General features: G+C 38.2%; 1 protein-coding gene and 1 long non-coding RNA gene across 5 annotated transcripts in view; one reads left to right on the top strand and one right to left on the bottom strand.

The window, feature by feature from the left end:
- fstl4 (follistatin-like 4) overlaps positions 1-22,871 on the top strand; it is a 223,648-nt gene that overhangs the window by 180,024 nt on the left and 20,753 nt on the right. For 3 of the 4 annotated variants that reach the window (XM_044223041.1, XM_044223040.1, XM_044223043.1), the window contains 5 exons: positions 8,583-8,749; positions 13,089-13,209; positions 16,048-16,209; positions 20,197-20,331; positions 21,731-21,757. In XM_044223041.1, the coding sequence (XP_044078976.1) occupies positions 8,583-8,749; positions 13,089-13,209; positions 16,048-16,209; positions 20,197-20,331; positions 21,731-21,757 (612 nt within the window). The remainder of the gene's footprint in view (positions 1-8,582; positions 8,750-13,088; positions 13,210-16,047; positions 16,210-20,196; positions 20,332-21,730; positions 21,758-22,871) is intronic. The other variant, XM_044223042.1, reaches the window with a different exon arrangement.
- Positions 20,342-22,871, bottom strand: part of LOC122888508 — a 129,604-nt gene continuing 127,074 nt past the window's right edge. The window contains exon 4 of the long non-coding RNA XR_006380713.1: positions 20,342-21,741. This is a non-coding gene — a long non-coding RNA (uncharacterized LOC122888508). The remainder of the gene's footprint in view (positions 21,742-22,871) is intronic.

Raw genomic sequence — 22,871 nt, 5'->3', positions numbered from 1 at the left:
AAAACACATCTTAAAGTAATATATTATCACTGCTGCTGTTAACCAAATTTTTGGTAGATTTGTTACATCTTGTCACTCTGACTGTTTCTGTCTCCATATCTGTACAGATACAACTAGCAACATACAAACACCCACAAAAATGTTATATCCACCTCCCTCTGCAACCATTGTGTGATCCTGTGTAACCACAGAGTATGTATAAAAAGCATCTGTTCAAACTTGGTAACTTTTTATATTGGACTAGAATGGATTGTTTGGTGAGGAACAGACTGAAACTTAATTATTTTGTTCTGGAAAAACACACCCACTAAACCACTGTAGAAGAAAATAATGTACCTCTAGGTAACCTCTCTTTTTTATATTTTCCTTCTTTGTATTTCTGGTAAAATGTAAAGGTGGGTGCATTCTGAGTTTGTTAGTCATGGGAGAGAAAGCAGAATGTCCTAGTATGCTTTGCATCACAAGATTTTCATGTTGTTTCAAAAAGAAAAATTTTATTTTGCATCACAATTACTATGTATCATATATTACCTTAGGTTTGCAAAGTCCCCATACAGGTAGATTCAATCAGAGAGTCCAATGATATTCTGTTCTACTATTTTCTTATTTAATGTTACCATTCTGGTGGGAGCAGCAACTCAGTGTAATTTAAAGATATTTTTATCAATTGACAGAAATTATGCTACATTAATGTGGATGGAGCTACTTTGCTGTTGCATGGATTTGGTCATTAGCAGGTGAAAAGACATCTAGGTGTAAACTGTAAGAAATTTGATTGAAAAATTAAAGGATTTTAGACGTCTAGGTTACATATAACTGTTGTTTCAACATCAAATCATTAAATCACTAGATTTAAGTGTGTAGTTAGAACCTGCTACCCACTGAAATACAGTCGTTTAATCATTTCAATTCCAAAATCAACAAATCTATGCTTACTGGGTGTCTGTCAGCTTGTTTTCTTGCTTCCTGGCCCCACTCACATGACTCCTCACATCCCACTTCTTCACCTGTAACCCTCTTTCCATCTGTCTTTCGTTCTCTATCTCCTCCTTGCTCTCTGCTCCTCACTACCTCTATCTTTCTCCCTTCTAGTCTACAGTCAGAATGTTATCTGTATTACCCTCTAAAAAAGTCATGGTGTTCTCCTCCTCTGCTTTGTGGCTTGATGTCTTACTCCAGTTCACGAGGGGCTGGTCTCAAAGTGGAAAGGGACAACTCTCTGAGCTGCCGTCTTGAGCTTGCCACATTAGTTATTCCCTGGGAGATCTTCTATGTGCTTTGCATCAAATTTGTCTCTCTTCCTGTCTCACACGCACACACATTTTCATTCCTCCTCTTATGCCCCTCGGCCCATCTTTCAGCATGTCTTTCTCTTTTACATTCTTTTTTTCTCCCATTTGAGCTCACTTGTTCCCCATCTCTGATGTTTTCGTCCTCTTTTCCCTTTTCTGTCTTTTCTTTCTTCTCACACTTGTTTTATTCAGCCTATATTTCTGTCATTTAAGTCTGTTCCTTCTTTCTGTCTTTACATCTTTCTCCCAATATTTGGCCTGACCCCCTCTTCCTCTCACACTATACTATATATATATATCCCTCCCGAGCTGGATACAGAAACTTCCCTGTTGGCTCTGTCAGCCTGTCCATAGCTCAGTTAGCAGTGCTGATCGATCAGTGGAGCTCCAATTCCCCTGAAAGTCAATTACTAACTTACACATTGGAGCTATTTTGGGAAAAGGGGTGAAACTGTAGGAATCATTAGCTAAATAATGTCATGACAACCTTCCCCAGCAAGCCATGGCAGAGCATGCTCTGCCTGTGGATATGCAATTTGTCTGGGTCATCTGAGAATGGGACAGAACATGGGAGCACGTTTAAACAGATTTTTATAGAGTTGCTTTTAAAGTGGAAGTAATCTTTGTGGTTGAGTTAAACATACAGTAGGTGTAGCTATTAAGGCTGGGATCAAATGGCAGTTCTTTTTGAGAAAAAGAAAGCTGGCATTGAACTCTTGGTCAGATTCTTAGTCTTCTTTAGTTATTCAATGATCAGATACTGCATATCATGATTTAAATCATAACTTTGCAAATTTTTGTCAGTATTTCATGTAGGCGTGTAGTTCTTCTTTGGCTTGTTTGTGTTAAGACAAGATTCAGTGATGCATTTTCTTCTTCTCAAGGTCACACTTACATTTCTGTCCCTTGTAAAAGAAAAAAATGCTGAACAAAAGAAAGAAGTTATGTCACAATAAAATCACAATTAAGTAACAAAAATTCTAAAACATAAATTATAAAAATACCTTACAATGTTACAATTTGACTTTATATGCCTAAAACCTAAATAAACCTAAAGTTATCTGGCTGTCCCCCTACGCTTTTGTCTGTTCTCCAGAATAAGATTTTGATCCTTAAACTTGACAGTTTGGGTTTCCACACCAGCTGGTGATACCATTATATTGGATGGACTCAATGGTAGCTCTATAAAAAGTGAGCATGAAACTCAAAGTATGATAACTAAAAACATTTTGTTGTTGTTACCAAAACCCAAGTCTAGTTAGCTAACTTGAACTAGTAAGGAGCCAACATCCTGGGCTTCTGTTTGTGTTTGCCCCTGTCAGCTGATGACTTGGTTCTGGGCTCCTATGATATGAGATACTGGTGTTGCGTTAACTTAATAATAATAAGAAGAAGAAATAATAACAAAATGTATTTATATAGCACTTTTCAAAACAAAGTTATAAAGTGCTTTACATGGCTGTACCAGGATTAAACCAACCACCACCGTTTTTGATTGTACAACAGGAAAATCTTAACATTTAAAATATCCCTAGAAGTTTAAAGTTTCCCTAGAAAAGTGGCATCAACAGCAATCAACACATTTTCTAACTAATATTACACAGCTATTTTTCATCACATAAAAAAGGAACATTTTTCTGTCTTTTCTTGGTCTCTGTCTAAACTGTAATCTCAGTGGGTTGAGTTTGGATGGTATCAGGATTAATTTCATGGTGTCAGGATTAATTTCACTGCTGGTCCATCTTTCACAAAGGTAGATGGTTTTTTACTATAGCCTTTCTGCCAGACATTAAAAGTAAGGACTAATACATCTGCAGAAAGTTTGTAAGTTTAGACTTACCTGAAGGGTTACCATGAAGGGTTGGCAGACTGTTGCTGGAAATATTTAAACACAACTGCCCATTTTGAATTGATTGAACATGTCCTATTTGATTTGGTATGTAGACAGCAGTGTTACAGCCCTGCATTAGGGGCTTTGAGCTGAAGGTTATCTTATCACTGCTATCAGCGCTGTGTCAGAACAGAGTAAAATGAAGGTATTCATTCCAAAACCAGATAAAGACAGTGCTGTCTGAAACTCACCAGTCAATATTTCAAAACCATAAGTGAGTCAGTCCTCCTTTTGTGTACTATAAGGTACACAAAAGTCTCAAGATGACTCAGTACTTATTATAAGTAAATTATGTTCTCTTTTTTTAAGAGCAGTTATGTGACTCTGGAATTAAAATTAATGCTTATTGTGCATGTATCAAATCAATGACTCAAGATTACTGTCCCAACTTCATTGTGCCAGCACTTACTTATTTGTACCTACCGTAGCTGTTAAAAGCACCCCCATCCTTCACAGTAGCCAGTGTTTTATCTGCCATAGTCTATTAATTACAGCTTGTAATTCTGCTCTGTCTGAACTTTGAAGAGACAGTCCTTGCCAGAAGACTTTTAAAGCTATATCCCTACTTCTCTACCTTTTAAAAGAATCAATATTAAGCCAAACTAGATATCCATCTGCTGCAGAAAGACACAGCAAACCACGCAGGTCTTACTTCCCTGCACTCTATTACAATTAATGTGAGCAGTGCTCAGGTTGAAATTCACAGTACCACCCTGAAACCACCCCTCCAAGCCATGTCAGATCAATGCACTTCATCCCTCATCTGTCCACATGGCACTCAAAGCCTGTTCTGCCACCCAAATTACTGCTCTGCTGAATTATAACTTTGTTGGACCTGGCAGTGTACTGTACCCAAGGCATTCTGAAATATCACTGACAGACCGAGCTGTCAGCCCGGATATATCTATCACCTGGAGAGCTATGTGAAACAGACAGCTAATATCCAGGGGTCTTTTGCAACAGCGTTTGTCAAAGTCTGGATCCGGACAGGAAGTTCCCCACAAACATTTCAACAACAAGTCTGTTAGCCATCTACTTGAAGTCTGTTTTGACAATGAAATATTGTCCCGTGTGGGTGTTGAAATTAAAGTTTGTTGCAATACTGGCCTGGTTGTTCAGTCGACACCTGCACGTTTATGTTTAGATATTTTTGCTCATATAGATTTGTGTGCCATGATAGGTTTGGATAGATTTGATAGAGTTGTGGTGCCAAGAAGAAGAGAACTACACACTATCATTTTGTTTATAATCTCTCATCTCTTTAAAGATGTCTGTGATTGTTTCTGATGCTGTTTGTTTGTGCTTGTGTGTGTTGTTGTGTTATCTCTGTTCTATTTCTCTCTGCTGTACTCGGGTCTCTCTTGCAAGAGATCTTGAGCTTGATGAGACTACCTGATTAAATAAAGGTTAGAATATAATAACTTTTGGAAATGTAGACTCTACATGCACTTTATTGTGTTTCTAGGTCTAAGATTAAAAACTCTGCTCAAGTCATCCAGTGCCAATGTTCAGTTAACAATGCAGGAATTAGTGTGCCCTTTATGTAGCGGGGTGGAAAATAATGGTATAAAAGTAGGGGTGGTGGATGATTGTGTAGCACATCTTTCACGTGGAAGACCGAAAGTTAGCGCCCTGTCAGACCAGCAATGGACGTTCACCTATGGAAGCATATACTGGACTACATTGAAATGATAATATAAACTTGAAACTGTAATTCCACAATAGCATTATAATTTTCCACATATGTATGTGTTATTATATATAAATATTAAAATGAAATAATCCAATTTTAATTTTCACCTACTTATTTGGGCCTTGACTATATTAAAATGAAAATGGAAAAGCTGTTTGACATTTAATTTTCAAAGTTGTAACCCACTGTACAGTGGACAATGCAGTATTAACAGTGTAACTGGATTTTCCCTTTATGCAAGCAATATTTCAGTCAAAATGAAAACAGCATTTGACATTTCATTTTGAAAGACTTAACCTGCTGTGCAGTGGACAATACAGCACCCCCAGTCTTTGCATTTACATTTACATGTCACCGCTCTCTTTTTGGGTCAACATGAAAATGTAATCTGTCAGTGCTCTCATTAAGGCAGGTCTTCAGTTAGGACGTCACTCGTCACAACTTTATAACTGTATTCACTGATCTGGGGTTTTGCAGAATTGTCCAATTGATGTTCTTGTCTGACGATGGGGTTGGTAAATGAGACTCCAGCTTTGTCTTCCATGTGTGTGCTACCTTTGTTCTGCTCCTCAGACTCAACATTACAGTTCTCTCTCGTTCGTACTGTTTGTCGATGGCTTCCTTCAAACTCTTCCCTGCAGTTTAATTTGCATCCAGGAGGTCTGTAAGAGAGCTAGACGGGACATCTCCATTGTTTTCATGGCTGCATCTTTGGACTGTTTCCAGAGATGAACTATAAGTACTGAACAGTCTGCATTTATTGACTTTTATGGCTGGACTTAGCTTGAGTTTCAAATGGGCACAGAAAAGTTGCAGACACACACTCTACCATTTAAAAAGTAGTTATCATTTTTATGTCACAAAAAGAAATACCAATACATACTCCAACCCATATCTAAGCCATGATTAACTGCCAAACATACTGTACAGTGTGTGCATGTGTGTAATGTTTTAAAGGTCCAGTATGTAACATTTAGGAGGAGCTATTGGCAGAAATGGAATATAATATTTAGAAGTATGTTTTCTTTAGTGTATAATCGAAAATAAGAATCATTGTGTTTTCATTACCTTAGAATAAGCCGTTTTTATCTATATAGGGAGCCATGTTGCATTGCCATGTTTCTACAGTAGCCCAGAATGGGCAAACCAATCACTGGCTCTAGATAGGGCCTTTCGTGTTTTTCGCCGTTTGGCGGCCACCGTAGTTTCTCCTACACGCTTGGAACGAGAGGATGATCCGAGCGGTATTCAAACTGCAATGTCAACGCTAGATGCCACTAAATCCTACATACTGGATAAGGGATATGATGCAAAACAGAAAAGTATGAACTCTTGATCTAATTTTTTTTTTGTATATTGTTGTAAACCTTATACAATTAAATGCTACTACGTATCAAAAAGCTTCTCATTGTTAAATCTTATTGTGCAGATGCTTCTTACCCTCTTTTTTTAAATATACACATTTATTACAAAATAGCTGGTTCTTTATTGTAATTTAACTTTAATGCTGCAAGAAAACACAGTAAACATACACAGGTACCCATAAGATTGCACACACACACAGTATGTTGGACTGAAAGAGGAAGCACAAGTCAGAAGTTCAATTCAATTTCATTTATATAGCCCCAGTTCAGAACAGTAGTTCTCATTTCACTTTTCCTATAGAGCAGGTCTAGACTGACACTTTATAATATTATTTACAGAGACCCAACAATTCCTACCAAGAACAAGCACTTAGCGACAGTGGCAAGGAAAAACATCCTTTTAAGAGGCAGAAACCTCGAGCAAAATCTGTTTCAGCAGCCATCCGCAGCTGCTGGTTAGGTTGAGAGAGAGAGAGAGAAAAAAAGAGAGCAGGAGGAAAGAAAGCATACAGTACACAATGCAAATTCCACATCTAATTTTCAAATAAGAATAACGTATTGGTAGTGCTAATATTAATATTAATAAAATAATAATGGTAATAATAATAAGACTAATAATAATAATAATAATAATTGTCAGGAAACTCAAAAGTTTCTCAGCACAACCATGCTGGTAGATAATGGTAGAAAAATATAAAGAAATATATCAACACAGTCACTGTAGTTTATTCTGAAACAGCTCTGCAACTTCATTCGTGATCTGAGAGCAGCTCCGTGTCTGACAGACATCATGCTTGGCACGTGCTTTCAAGTTTACACTGCTTTGCTAATTATAGGAGCTGAAAGAAATAAACAACCCCCGCTATGGAATGACAGTTTGGAAGTCTGACAGTAACAAGATGATTGGTTAGCATAGTATGTGGCAAAATAAGATTGGTTTCAGTGAATAGCAGGAACACCCAAATCAGCTGATTACAGTTAAATGCACATATATATTTAGCTCATTAACATTACGCTCTATTTTTTCCAACATCTGAAACCCCCCCATGAAAATTATGCCATCACAGTGACCATGCTTATTTTATGTTTTTAAGTAAAAGCAAATTTAATTTGACTGGAATGACCATAATTATCAGTACATACATCAGAATATTTATTGTAATGATGCTTAAGTAAATAGTGTAATATTATTGATTTGGCATGATTTATATAATTTATCTGCTGTACTGTATGCTCAGGTATTCCTTGTATCCAGGATTCTCAGGGAATTTCTCACCAACTTAAAAAAGTTAATTAGTAGTTAATTATAATTACTCTTTGGTTGGGTTAGTGTTTTGTCTTTGTGCCGAATGTATTAGCATTTACTTTGTAAATCACAGCATTTTGTATTATCTATGGATGTTCAGTTTCCAAACAATGACGAATTTCAATTTCCCTGTTTTTTCTCTTTTTGCTCTAATTAGATCATTAATGATGTGTCCTTTCTTTAAATATTGTAGTCAGTCATGTAGCAAGTGCAGTTAATTGTATCAGTCCAGTAAATGCCCTGTGTGTGCGTGTGTGTGTGTGTTGCTCAGTGTTTCTATCAGGTTTCTGTGTCTCCTTATTTAATAAGCCAAGTATATCCTGTCTCCAGCCAATATTGACCCATGTGCCTGAACTCCACATTCAGTCACTGGCAAACTTATGCTCTTCTTCCAATTTTATACTTTATGAGATAGATTTAATTGTGAGAACACATGGCACATACTGTATATATTACATAGCCCACTTTGCTGCAAAGACACTGTTTGTATGTCTAGTTAAAACATTGGGCTCAAAGTTTAAACTGACAATAATAAAAAGATTCAGCAGATGAAAAAGTTTCCAGACTGTAACTGTGACTGTAGATTTCATGCCTGGCCACACAGCTTGGCGACAGATACTAGTTATGATGCCAAGGGGAACCAGTGAAGAATAATTCTTAATTTGCCGTAAAGGTGAATTGAATTGGATGGCCATTTCAATGAACATAAATTTCCCTTAATGAGAAGAATGATATTTGGCTAGCTGTGTGTCCTCTGACACGTGGTCTTTTTTCATACTGGATATCCTTCACTCCCAGACAGCTGTTTATCCTCCCCGGTCCACTAGTAATGAGATGGATGCTTAGAAATGTATTAAGCTTGGCTACAGTTCCACTACATCAGCACACTCGTTCTGATTTGTGATTTTCTCCTTCTTCCTCCATCTTCTCATTTTTCTAAATTTTTTCTTCTTACTCTTGCCTCTTATTTTCCTCGCGGGCATCCATTCTCTCTCTCCAACACCAATCATTTCCCTTCATACTCTCATTGTAACAGAGGTTGTGCAGTTGAGCCTGGCGGAGGACCAGAAGATCAGCGTCTCCACTGTAACAGTGGGCCTCAGTGCCGTCCTTACCTGTGCTATCCAGGGGACGCTGCGCCCGCCAATCATCTGGAAAAGGAACGGCATCATACTAAACTTCTTGGACCTGGAGGACATCAATGTGAGTGCATGTTGTTGTTTTCTTCATCACGGTTGATGCTGTAGTTTGTTGCTGTTGGTTGGTACTGGAGTTGATGATGATGGCTACAGAATTTTTTGTTTGTCTTAGAACTTATCCTTCTGGTTATGACAACATCACTGCTTATATATAGTCAATTGATAGCATTATTAATACTATTAAAGCAGTAATAATAGATTTTTGGTGACAAAGAGCAGAAGAACTCCAAAACAACCTGACACACACACAGCACTCACATATTTAAGCTGTCATGGTTGATGCGTAGGCAAACAATTTGCTATTTACACATCAAAATACACAGAGCAACATTATCATCCCATTTAGATTGTGTTCACGTTCTCACTCTCCTTATAGCTCTTGTTTCGTTTCCACTAACTCCTAGCTGCTTTAGATGTTCAGCTCTCTTCACCAGCTAGTTGCTAACTTTCTGTCTGCCATTTGGTGCTGGGCAGGTAGTATAGTTGATTTTTCAGAGTTTGTTTGCTGAAAACAGCTGATTGCTGCTGCTGGAAATGAGGATGATGAGAGCAATGTGACTGAACCATACAGTAAATTTACTGCAAACCCAAAACATTGAGCTACTCACTCACTATGAGCTTTAACATTACACAAATCATTGAGTCGGTATTACTATACAAAACATATTTATTAATATAGATTTATGGCGTTATCCTATCTAGAACCTTTTTTTGTAATGCTTGAAACCCATAAAAAAAAACTTCCCAGCAGTGTGCGTATAAGGTGTGCATGTGTGTGGGATCAAAATGTTTCTTTCTAGAAATGTAATTGGACTGCCTCATTAATATTTATTAATATTGATATTTATAACTTCAGCAGCAAGGAGGCCACAGTTGGGGTGCTCTTCACATTGATTGAAAACAAATAGTCAATTAACACCTTTTTAAAAAGAGAAAATCACATTGCTGCTTTAAAAGTGTTAAGAGCTCTGGGAGTTTTTCAGTTAATTTCCAATCATTTTGTTCTTTTTTGTATATCCACTCAGTTTGCAGCACTCATACAATGCTGTTAAGATCTGAGATCTTGGTAGTTGTGCTGAGAATCCTACTTGCCTGATTTTTGCACGCTGATAATCAACCAGCAACCAACTAAAGCCTTGATTATACTCCAGTACAGCTTTGGACAGCTGTGGACTTGCATGTGGACAGCAGACGCGCATGTGCTTGTATACATACTACAATCGGGGGTCTACATATATAGACACGTTCCACACATATGCACTACAAAACATGATGGTGACCTCCTGACAGCAAGAAGGAAAGATGATGGGAAGATGATGAAATTTATGCAATGCGGACCCTGGTGGCCACGTGGAAGCCCAAACCATGAATTGGCCTTAAGCAAGAGAGGACATGAGGAAGGAAGGGTGGCAGGAAAATAGCAGCAAGAAAAAAAAACTTCAAGGATCAAGTTTTACTCCCCAGCCCTCTCTATGAAACAGGAGAATTATAGCCTGCTCATTGCTTAATGAACTATGTGGCCATGCTCCTGTTTAGACACATCTGCTCAGGTGACAGCACAGCACTGGCCTTGCTTTACCCACCACCGGATCACAATTCACTAATTGCATGTTAATGAGCAGCCTTGTTGGTCTGCTGTGATAAACTGATAAACAATGTCAAATGTTAAGGTGGAGACAGGAGGAGAGGTGATGGCAACAGAGGTCCCTCAGGCTCTTGACCGTGCATAATGAATTTCCACAGAACACAGTGAGCCGTGTCTGTTTGACTTTCTTTTCAGTCAAATCAAAGATGAAACAAAAAATCCCCAAATTAATGAAAGAAATAACCTCAGTACTTTATGTGTGGAATTTCTTATCATTTGAGTAATTTCTGTGTACAGTGGATGTCAGTGCCAGAAAGAAGAACAAGAGAAAAAAAACATATTTAAAAGAATATTTTAAGTTTTTTGTGGCCATTTGGTCAATTTCGGCCAGCTTTCTCTTGTACAAAATATTTTGTATTTTAATAGACTTCCTGGCTAAATAAATGATAAATAAACCATTAAGTAATGAGAATGTGGACATCCAAAGAAATTACCCAAAGTCTGTAAAGGGCAGAGGAGAAACATCCAAGTGGCTGCTTGGATTTGTATTTCATATGGATGTAAGACATGTTTAATTTTAGATATGTGTAAATATATACAATGCATAAATAATTTGTCATTAAGCATATGTTTTATGTGTTAATGTGCACTGGATCTATTGCACATGAATGATTTTAATGTCTATATGAAACTTGTAACAGAGAAGTTGACCTGTGCGCAAATATTATACAGTACTCCTTCAGAAGTGTTTGACAGCAATCCAATAAACTATGTGAATTACATTACGCTACACTAGATCACATGATGAATCTATGAAACCTCATCTGTTAGAATAGTAAAATTGCAGAAAAATAAGGGGAAGATAAGAACATTAGAAAGAAAGAATGACCAAAAATACAGTAACCGTGAAAACAGGACTTGTGTTTTTCTTTTCAAGCTTTTTTTGTCCAACATTTTATAAAGGTCGACTTTGAACAATGTAGGTCAATAAGGAGACTGGGTGAGAGGAGGGAGGGGACCTTACTTTCTTCCATCCATCCATCCATCCATTAGCTATACCTATTTATCCTTTAGAGGGTCGCGGGGGGCTGGAGCCGATCCCAGCTGACATTGGGCGAGAGGCGGGGATCACCCTGGACAAGTCGCCAGTCAATCACAGGGCCTTACTCTTCTGTCAAAGTCCTTTCAGCACACCGTTTTCCTCAAAACAGGCTTGTTTTGAGAAGTTTCATTCGACACTGATTGAAGTCTTTCTGCACTCTGGCATATAACCCCTCAACCTGAGAGCTGAGCCTCCAATACAATCAGACTCATTTGACTGCTCTCTCCTAGTCTCTTTCTGGTCTTTGTTCTCCTTCTGTCTCTCTCTGCCCATCTTCTTCTCCACTCAACTGGTTTCATTGCATTTCTTTCTCTCTGTTTTTTTCTCCCAGTTTCAGTTTGAGAAAATACTGAACATTATTGCTGATGTTTCTTCATCAATACTCCGTCATGAAATCATGAAATATACTATATTATTCCTGGCCAGTTACACTACAGTCAAGCGCACCTGCAGAGCAGCTAGCTACCCCACACTAACAGCCTACACATCAAGTCTTGTTTTACCTGTAAAACTAACATTTTGTTGCCTTTGACTATCATTTGTGATATGAAAACATCACATTAGCACACAGTCAAAGAAATAAAACCCTTCTCACCATTCTCTTCTCTTGCAGTTTGTTTTGAAGTTAGTTTATAGCATACAAAAAAGTCTGATGATTCAACTGACGATATGAGGTTAGAAATGGGGGCACCTCGATTGATGATTCGAATAATCGACATTCAGAAAACAGCCCTCCTGGATACCCCTTTTTTCACAGAAACCACAACTGATAGTGATTTTAAACTGAAATATATTTGGCATAACCGGCCAGATATATTACAGTCATACTTTTTAGCCCAGATGGCCCATTCAGTTTTAATTGCCCTCACTGGTGGAGTTGTATCTCTCACCTTAATTGTAAATTCTGAACTTTAAAGGCTGCCTAAACTCCCCCATCTTTCTTACAAGAAAATCATTTCACTTTTTCCTGCCACAAAGCGACCCTCTGTCAGGTCACATTAATTCCTAGAGCCCTCAGAACGAAAGCAGCCGTTTGTGGTTTCCATGTCATGACAGAGCTGCATCAGGACATCTGCTCTGCCACTTGGTGGGACAGCAAACTATTTAATGCCTTAATCCGCCCTAAGCTGTGGCTGGAACTCCCTGGTGACTGCTGCATGCTGCACCAACAACAACCAGCTCCATTCATCAACCTAATGGGCTTTATATTTTTAACCCTTGCCATTTATCAGACTGAGGCAGCGTGATGAGGGGAGAGAGGAGGATCAAATTCCCCAACGCCTGCTTCAGCTCAACAGGGAAACCGTTGATTCATGGTCTCTCTTCCCTTTCACATCACTCTTTTTCTCTCTCGTCTTTTCCCATCACTCCCTGCTGTTGTGTGCCTCTTCTCCTCTCCCCGCTCTCTCCAAGCATCCTTATGTATTCTATCAAGCTACCTTCATTTCTCCCTCACTCTCTGTGGCTCTTTCCTGCCCCCATTTCTTCACCACTATTCCCTCTCCTACACCTCCTGTTCTTCCTCTCCCTTCTTTCCTCATGTGCTTCCTCCCTCCCTCCTCCCCCTCTTCTTCCAATCTTGTGCTTCTTTACCACCACCCCCGCCTCTTCTTTCGTTACTTAATTTTCCTCTTCCATCTCTTCCCTGTGTTACAGGACTTTGGGGACGATGGCTCCCTGTACATCACCAAGGTGACAACAATCCACATGGGAAACTACAGTTGCCATGCCTATGGCTATGAAGACCTCTATCAGACACATGTGCTGCAGGTGAATGGTCAGTAGTGGCTCATTTCTTACTTACAGTGTGGACAAAATGCTTTAGTTTTCTTTGTGCTACTCTGTGGTTCCCCTGTGAGGGGATTTTTCTTATTGCCTTCTCTGCTTACAGTGAAGAACAGTTAAGAACTATCTCAAAGGCAATTAAGCCAACATGCTGTTGATTGAAATGTCTGGAAACAAAGGGTGCCATAGATACATTATATACAGCATTATTATATGACAATGGTTCCCAAACATTTTTGTTGGGCGTACTCCTACAGCCCTTTCAGAAAGACTCGTGTACCCCTCATTGTGCGGCTTCAAGGAATTGTTTGATAGTTTTCCACCGCAGCGAAAACACGGTGGCTGTGGTGGATTCTTGATACATGTAAATCCATACAAACACAGTGATCCTGCAACTGGAAATGTTTAGGCTTGGTCTCTTTTTCAGTAGATTTGGCCAGGTTTGCCTCTGTATTACTACCACTTGAAATGGCAAAACCTTGACATTTTAACAGTTTATCCTCTACTTCGAGCTATCCATTTTGACGTGTCTTCAGCTTGCTCACTACTTTTCATGTTATTGGTTATTGAGACTGTAAATGTCCTAAAGATCAGCCTCACACAAATTTGTAATCCCAAAGTGTACAAACCACAAAATATAAGGTCATAACATCAAGAAACACGTAAGAGACATTTGGCTTCTCTAAGACTTTCTAGGAGACTGTTCCAAAGGAGCAAAGGCACAATCATAATCAATCAAACAGGATAGAACCATGGATTGTAGGCTTCTCTACTGCTACAGATTTTTTCTTTTAATTAGGGCTGCAACAAAAAATTACTTTTATTATTGCCCTACTTTCTCAAATATGATTATTTATTTTGTCTATAAAATGTCATAAAGTGAAAAATGCCTATTATATTTTCCCAGAGCCAAGCTGATGTCTTCAAATGTCTTGTCTGGTCTGACCGACACTCAAAAAAACCCAAAGATGTTAAGTTAACTATCATATATGACAAAGAAAAGCATCAAATCCTCATATTTGAAAAGTTTAAACCGTTATTCCATTCCATTATCTTATTTCTGGCTTTTGGCAAAGGAGGGGGAAAATTTATTCAATTAAGTCTCTTTCAATTACAAGAAACAATGGGTGTGATTGTTTTGTTTTTCTGAAATGCTAATTGAAAAGAAATGCAGCTGCATTTTAGACCTTGAACTAAAGAGGAAGAGAGGGGGTGATGGGAAGTTATCAGGTGAGGGCAATTACCAAACGTTTGTGTAGGGGATTCAAGGTATTTCAAGCGAGATAGGACAAGATGAGATAAGGTGAAATGGAAGGGAGCCAAGTGCCACATAAACTAAGTGGACGGTTTGCGTCGTGTTGTATTAAAGCAATAACACTCATATGAACGTTTTTACTGTGATGAACGGAATGACAGCGCTGCAGCTTCAGAATCAGTTAAGTACCCATAGTCGCAGTCTAGTACTCTTTCTATGGTATTATAGTAAGACCACCATACCAAGAGTATGATATCAATGCTGTTAAAGAATGTTTCTGCAATGTCAAGTACATATGTATTATTAAAAAATGGAAGTAAGGAAGAGTTGCTGTATCAAAGTACTGTTTTGATATAAAAACAAGTGATATAACAGAGATAGACGTAGAGACACAGATTACAATACAGAGCCTTTCAGACAGGCCGAAGGTGAGGCATAGGTGCGAGTAGAAGTACTTGTGTGTGTGTGTGCGTGTGTGTGTGTGTGTGTGTGTGTGTGAAGAGAAAATGGGAATTTGTTAATGTGTGTGTATGAGGTAGACTTAGATATATAGTGTCTGTAAACGAGGAACAAAAGAAGAGAAAATTATAATGGAGTGGAATCAGTAGCGGAAGAGGTATTAAGAAGTAGATGTAAAGTACTAATACCATGATGTAAAAATACTCCATTATAAGTAAAAGTCCTGCATTCAAAATGTACCTAAAGTATCAAAAGTAAAAGTCGTGGTTGTGCAGTAAAATGTCCCCTGTGACTGATATATTATTATATATGTTACATGCTGGTGGAGGTGTAGCTACTGGTTTAATATTTAACAATGCATTATATTCTATAAATCATATTTTTAATATAAAATCTTAATCTAAAAGGTAATCCATGTCAGATAAAGGTAGTGGAGTAAAAAGGACAATATATCCCTGTGAAATGTAGTGGACTCAAAGTATAACAGTACTTGAGTAGTTACATTCCATTACTGATTAAAAAAAAAAGTAAAATATATAATAAAATCAAAAATAATAATATGCTGAAAGACAAACTTTAGGAAAGTAAAAAAGAACAACATTAAAACACAAATAAGTAAGTAGGAAGCAACAGATGCAATATTAATATTGCATTAGGGTTAAAGGGCAAGGTTGTAAGTTGAATGGGAGAGGTGAGGATTTGACAGCGGCCTCAAGGTTGAGAGGGTGCCCAGCATCTTAACCAGAAAACGACATCTTACCTGTTCATGTAAACTATTACCTCATATTTCATTTTCCCCCTCGATTCCTCTACATTCATTTGCGGTCTTCTCCCCGGAGGAGGTGGTAAGTGGCAGATATGTCCAACATCTATTTCATGCAGGACTCGAGCTGTAATAAAGCAGCCTGAAAGCTCTTGGATTCTTGTTATGTGTGAATATATTCCACGCTGGGGTGAGACAAATTCCTCTCTGCCCACTGCGTGTGTGGGTGTTTGTGCTATATTCCCCCAGGAGTTACGGTCTACCCTGAAACAGTGTGTAATTATGTTTTCACTCTCCCCCCTCTCCTCTCTCCCTGTTTGTGTCTTGGGTTTTGTTTGTGCTTGTGCATCTAGTTCCTCCAGTGATCCTGGTCTATCCAGAGACGCAGGCCCAGGAGCCCGGTGTATCTGCCAGTCTCCAATGCCACGCCGACGGCATCCCAAATCCCAAACTCCTCTGGCTGAAGAACGGCATGGACCTGCAGCCCAGATCCTCCAAACAGCTCTCTCTCATAGGTGAGGAGTGTTTAAGTGCTGTCAGCATATTATATGTTATAGCAGATACTGTATGTCACATCTCGTTGGTGCAGTGTTTTTGAATTGCAGTGTTGCAGCAACACTGCAGAAATCTTTATAAACCAAGACAATGCATGTGGACAATGACAACAAAGCTTGAAAATCAAGCTGATGTTCTGTCAGACCAACTCCTTTTTTATTGAAAACTCAGCGGCACCACTTGTCAGCAGTAATATTTTGTTGTGCTTTCCATTTATTTGCATTCCATACCAAGGTGATGAAACCAAGATTGCGGTCACCCTCTTCAACTGTCTTCATTTTGCTCCTCTGACAAGATAAAGATACGTATTCTTTAGAAGCGAGTGAAAAGGGAGATTAAGAGAGAGAAAATAAAATGAAATATACTATGTGTCAGGAGATGGCAGCTACTTATCCAGGCTAGAAGGGTGCTTTTAAAGATACACACTCAACATCAGAGAGAAGGAGCAGAATGGAGCCTGACTTTCTTTTTTATGGCCTAGTTCTCATTAAAGGAGAGTTTATTGGCTGTGTGTGGGTCATTACCTGTGGTAATAGCCTGTTATCAACCCTCAAACACTCAAACATGGGAGGTTCTGCAAGGTTCACCAACACATAAACACTGCAGTGGCTACGGTTTCAGATTTGCCAACTAATGCGGGTAATGGTAAAGGACAGGAGTCCTACTTAAAATGATAATTTGTGCTTTTTTTCATTAAAAACATTTAGGGAAGTGAAACCATTTTTATCTAGCCATGCTTAAAAAAACATCAAAGCACAGAGGAGGTGAGATTTGTTGTTTCATTTCCACGTATCACATATAATGTCAGGAGTGTAATAAAAGCGCAGTAAAAGTGTTGCCTCAATCCTCATATTTGGCTCCTGTAAAATTTGAACCACATACTGACAGTTGATAGTGAGAAGCATTGATTGTAAGCCACAGTTGAACAGTAAAGAGAGAAACTGCTTTGTGTTTGTGTTGAAACCGTGTTCTGGAGCTGTCCACGGTGCTGAAACCACTCCAGCCTGTTGTAAATCTTAGCCTGATATTCCCTGTTGTTTAGTTTGTTATGGAGTGAACCTCTCAACACAGCTACAGGGATACCTTGATGTGTGACACTATAAATCATTTTTCTCACCCACATGCATTGTGGGAAGAAGGCTCAACACATTTGTTTTCCCAGACCAGTTTCAAATAAATATGTTCATTATCACTATAATCACATCCCTCGTTAATCAAGAGCCAAATGTCTTTGACTTGTTTAGTAGTCATTACAAGGCCACAGAGGAAATCATCATGAAGTATCATGAAGGCAGCTGACAATACATCAAGCCTGGACGGATTATCATGACAATGGGCTTACTTTGCCGACCCACTAGTTTTTTAAAGTTGAAGTTGTGGTTGACACTTGACTCAGCCTTCTTTTCCACTCACCAAGAGATTTAATTGGCTAGTTTCTACCAATTTAAAAAAATAAAATATAATCCTTGAACCTGCAGTAACCGATTCCCCCCTCCCACTTGAGGGCAGTAAACACAACACTGACATATTATCACCTTTTAAGTTGATATGACTAAACGTGTTAGCAAACAGTAGCCTATATTTACACATCCAGCAGATACAGAGGAACATTTGCATTGATTTGGAGCTGTGTTCAGGCCACCTGATCAATGTAAGTCCAATATTCACTCTCCTTTTAGCTCTGTTTTGCTCTCTACTAACTCCTCAGGGAAATATCTGGATATTTACTGTAGCTGCTAAATGCTCCACTATGTTCATCAGCTAGTTGCTAAATCTGTCTGTCTGCCGTTTGATGCTGAGCAGGTAGTGTACGGTGTGTTTTTAGAGCTGTTTTGCTGAAAACTGTTGCCTGCTCCAGCCAAAAATTACGCTACAGGTGGTGAGAGTGAACCAAACAGTAAAGTGGAGGGCCAGAAAACAAACAATGAGCCGAAAGATGCCATAAACCTTCGTAGAGCAAGGGGAACTGCAGAGCCGGGTGATAATTATCTCTTTGCAAGTAGTCATGTGATCCATTGTTAATATAAAATATCGTTTATAGCCTTTTTAAGGCCAGGTCGTCATAATTTAACAAAACCACTCCAACTCAAAATCCCTGTCATCATGAACTGCTTGCAAAGTAAGGATATAAAAGCTAATTTAATGAGTGGTTGATTCAGTGGTTTTCAATAAGAATTGATCAGAACATAATTATGAATTAGAAGTAATTAAAGCAGTGTCTCGTTCTATGAAGGCCTGCTTCAAGGCAGTTTTCACTTCAAAGCATTACACACTTTTCCCCTGATAAAAGAGAATTATTATCAGAAAGACATTTCACTGATGTGAAAAGCTTTGCGTCAACTTCTGTAATGTCTTGTTATTTTACAACCCAGCAGGCATGAATTAGAAGGTAGAGATAATTTTCAACGTAAAAGTGAGAACAAATAGTTTTTTGCAAGTGTGTGCTTTATTGCTGTTTGGTAAATATTTTAATATTAAAATAATATATTAAAAGCATGGAGAGACAGAGAGGGAGAATCCAAATGTTAGATGTTATAGAAGTTCCTAGATGCTATAGATACTTAAAGAGATGTAGAGAAAGGGGTGAAAACTGAAGGTTTCTTTTATGTTTTTACACAACATAGCCTGTAAGAGCACCACTGTGACATTCACTCACTCCCATGCTGTAAAGTGTGTGGTGTTGTGTTCAATGTAGTGCTACATACAGTACAGGAAGGATCAGAGTGCAGCTGTACATCACAGAGCTTGATACTACAGCAAACATCAGACAGTCTGCCTCTGATGATGACCTCCGTGACTTAATATGGCCAACATCACCTGTCAGCTCTCACTGTCAACATCACTACTGCAACTTGAGGCAAACAATGCAGCTTTGTACAGTATGTGGAGGAAAATAAGTGTAAAAGTAGACTTCACTCATGTTTTGAAAGACAAACAGGCTATTGCAGTAGAATGTAAGAAATTTATTAATTTTCATGTTGGAGCAAAAACATTGAGTAATATCAATAATAATAATAATAATAATAATAATAATAACAGCGAGTTCACAATACCATATTTGCTTTTATCATATTTCAAAAATAGTTGTTGGATATAGACTACGACAAAAAGAGTCTAATATAGCACATACAGTGACTACATTTAATATTTCTGTATTTTGCATGAGATGACACTTAATGACATAAGATTAAGGAATATTTGTACCATATAAAAAATGTTTTACCAACTCCCAAAAAATCTGATCTGTACCTTAAGCCTTGTGTCCTTGCAGTTGTTCATCTTTCTCAGATGTATATAACAAATCCATTCCTCAGTCTTTTTAGGAAGCATTTCCATCGTTATTTGTTTGCCCTCCATTTATTTAGCTTGGTTTTGCTCTGAATATTATTTTTGGTTTCTGAGCATGAGTGATTGCTGGATGTGAGATCACGGCATCCATATGTAAATACGAACACATTTTGGTTTTATTTCTGTGGTTTCTGTCAGATAAGTCCCACACACATCAAGACCTGAGATCCAGTATTGAATGTGCTTAGTGAATTTAAATTTATTAGAACTAAACATCAAAAGAGTAAAATTCAAACAACTACAACTCTAAATCCTGAATGTTTTTCTTTTTCTTTTTTTTTTTTTTTTTTTTTTTACATTTCTTATGAAAAACAGCAATATAATTTTCAGTTAGTCTGGTCCAGATAGTTGGCGTGCATCTAAGGTTGATAATTAGTTTCACTCAACAACACTGAACTGATGGAGTCAACAGTCTAGAGTCTGGAAGAAACCACACCAGACATGGTTGTTGTGAAGCCTTGTATTATTAATGCATTTTTTCATTGCATCAGACTGCCAGTTAACTGTCTCAAATGTGTATGTAATGTACTCCAACAACAAACTGTTAAAGTAACTTAAGTAATTAGTTTCTTTTCCTTTTGTTTCCTCTCTTTTTGTAGCAAATGGTAGTGAGCTCTTTATTGGCAGCGTCCGGTACGAGGACACCGGAGCCTATACCTGCATTGCCAAGAACGAGGTGGGAGTGGACGAGGATATCTCCTCTCTGTTTGTTGAAGATTCGGCCAAGAAGACCCGTATGTCATACACTGTCAAATTTCACCTTTTACTGTAGAAAGTAAAAACATATACCAGTAAATTCAAAATAACATTTCAACCTTATCTGTCAAAGACAATGCCAAAAAGGAGGATGAGAGTTTATGATTTTTTTTATGCTGGTGTAAATCTTAATGGCGTGGCTGCCAGTCAGATATAACTGTAAGTAGTATTTAAGTGGCGGCTGAAAATCTTCCTGTATGGACGAGCCTTTACAAATGCCCCATGTAACTTCTGCATTATTACTGCAGTAAACATTAGAGCTAATAAGCACAAAAACTGCTTCATGTCAAATGACTGACTGTCAGGTGATTACTTATGCCTTCAGATGGCTGAAAAACGGAAAAGTACACATATGTATACTGCAAACCCACACACTCAGCCTTTTTCTACCAACTGCAAAGGAAAAGGAGTCCACCTTCAGCGCCGAGTGACACTGAATGGATCCTGGTTCACTTTATTTCATAAAACCATGTTTAAATATGTAAACATCTGGTGTTGGTGCTGTTGGTGGTGGAGCAGTGAAGTCGGTATTTGCATGAATTACAGCAAACTATGATTGTCACATGACTCAAAGCAAGAATTTATGGTCACCTAATCTGACAGTGACCATTCCAAATGATAAAAACATTGTGTAGTCTGATCCCAGCATAAGAAATATATAGTACATGTAGCATAAGATGAGGGCACTCAGATCTGACTCCCATAAGCACAAATAAAGATTCATAAAAATACCATGTTGTGCATATTAGGAAACACAGCAAAGGTCACACAATGTGCAGAAATCACTGAAGAACATCTGAAAACCAGAAAAGACCACTTATTTTAGGAATTTTCGTATCCTTTTATGTGGTGTGAGTAAAAAACACTTTGACAGGACAATCCAGAAGTTGGATTTATTTCTAACTGTGTTTTTCTGTTTTCATACTGCAAAAGGATCAGTGGATGAGTCAATATATTCTCTATTCTGACTGTGGGTAGTGTAAAAGGCAATCTCATTGAAATACAAAGTTTTAAACAATTAAATCATATTTTATGTTTCTTTGATATTTGGTCTTTCATTAGATTGCGTCATTTTGATGAGTTAACCATCGCTACCTAGAAAGATCTTAAATTGACTTGAAATTAAACAGAATAATCGATGACTTGTCTTCTCTCAAGATAAGAGTGATCTCTTGATTTAGGAGGAAGTATGGTTCTTGTCAACAGCAGTGAGGAACATTTTGTAGCTGTCAAATATGTTTTGTCTTGGCATGGCATGAGAGAAATCACCTCCTCTGTTTCTTGGAGGATCTGTCTCTTTTTTTCTTAAGGTGATTTAATGTTCTAATGTTCTCTCCCCCCCCCATTTCCTTTTTATTGCTCGATGGCTGACTGCAGTTGCAAACATTCTGTGGAGAGAAGAAGGTAATACGTTACAGTTCTCAAGTGCTTTTGTATTCTTGTGAATAACAAAGTATGGCTGGCATGCTTTGTAGCTTTCTAGGGCCTGCAGCTGCATATCTACACCTTCCAAGATGTTTGCTGTTCTGTACATAAGAATCACAAAGTTGTTTTCTCTCCAGCAAAACTTTAAACTTTAAAATGTGGCTTTCTTCTTTTCATGCCCAAGGTGTTTCATCCTCTTGTTGGTTTGCTTTATAATCTGTTTTTCAGATCACCGCAGGAATGTTGTGCATTTTGCAAATAATACCACAGACCCAGTGTGGTGGCTACAAGAAAAACAACGTTGTGGTTTTCAGCAGTATACAAACCCATCCTGCCTTTATACTATATATATTATTACCACATCAGTATGGCCACAAGTACAGTTTTATTACTGCAATGGAAAACCCACTGCGGTTTAGAGTACAATACAAATACAATCTGTTTTATACACATCATCACCACATCAGGTTTACCACAGAATCAAAAGAAGCCAGTGTGGTTTAATGCAGTGTAAGCATTTGGATTATATGTCAGCATTAGTCAGCACTCGTTGAGTGATTGATTTTGCCTCATTAACACAGTGTGTGTGTGTGTGTTGTGTGAGAGCAAGTGCTTTTTTGAGTGTCTGTATCCATACATTTGTCATTGTTCTGCTATTGCATGCATGTATATTTTGCGTTTTTCTGACAGTGTGTTTCAGACTGTTGAGGAAATAATGTCTTAACAACCTGACAAATCAATCATCATCTTGGTTTTTGTCTATGCATGCATCTTCTAAATGTTTATGCATGCCGTAAGTGTGTGTGTATGTGCTTATGCTTATCGTCTCTGCTCATTTGATGTATTCCTGACAGCAGTAATAGCTTGCTCATCCAAATGCCTCAAGCATCAGACTGTGATCCTTGCTAACTCATCAGCAGCTGTTTACACAGAGCAGACGAGAAATGTTTCCTCTTAGAGACAGTGCCTTTAATTTGATGCCTCTTGCTACAGTATGTTGTGGACGTGATGCTGACAGGGCCCTTTGTAGGCATTGTCAAAATGGCTGGCAGCCACACACTCAGCTAACACGATATCATGCTAACAGTCTTGC

The sequence above is a fragment of the Siniperca chuatsi genome, linkage group LG14, assembly GCF_020085105.1.
Source record: "Siniperca chuatsi isolate FFG_IHB_CAS linkage group LG14, ASM2008510v1, whole genome shotgun sequence".
NCBI classification, from domain to species: Eukaryota; Metazoa; Chordata; class Actinopteri; order Centrarchiformes; family Sinipercidae; genus Siniperca; species Siniperca chuatsi.
Note: the sequence above shows the minus strand (reverse complement) of the source record. Positions and strands in the feature narration are given on the sequence as shown.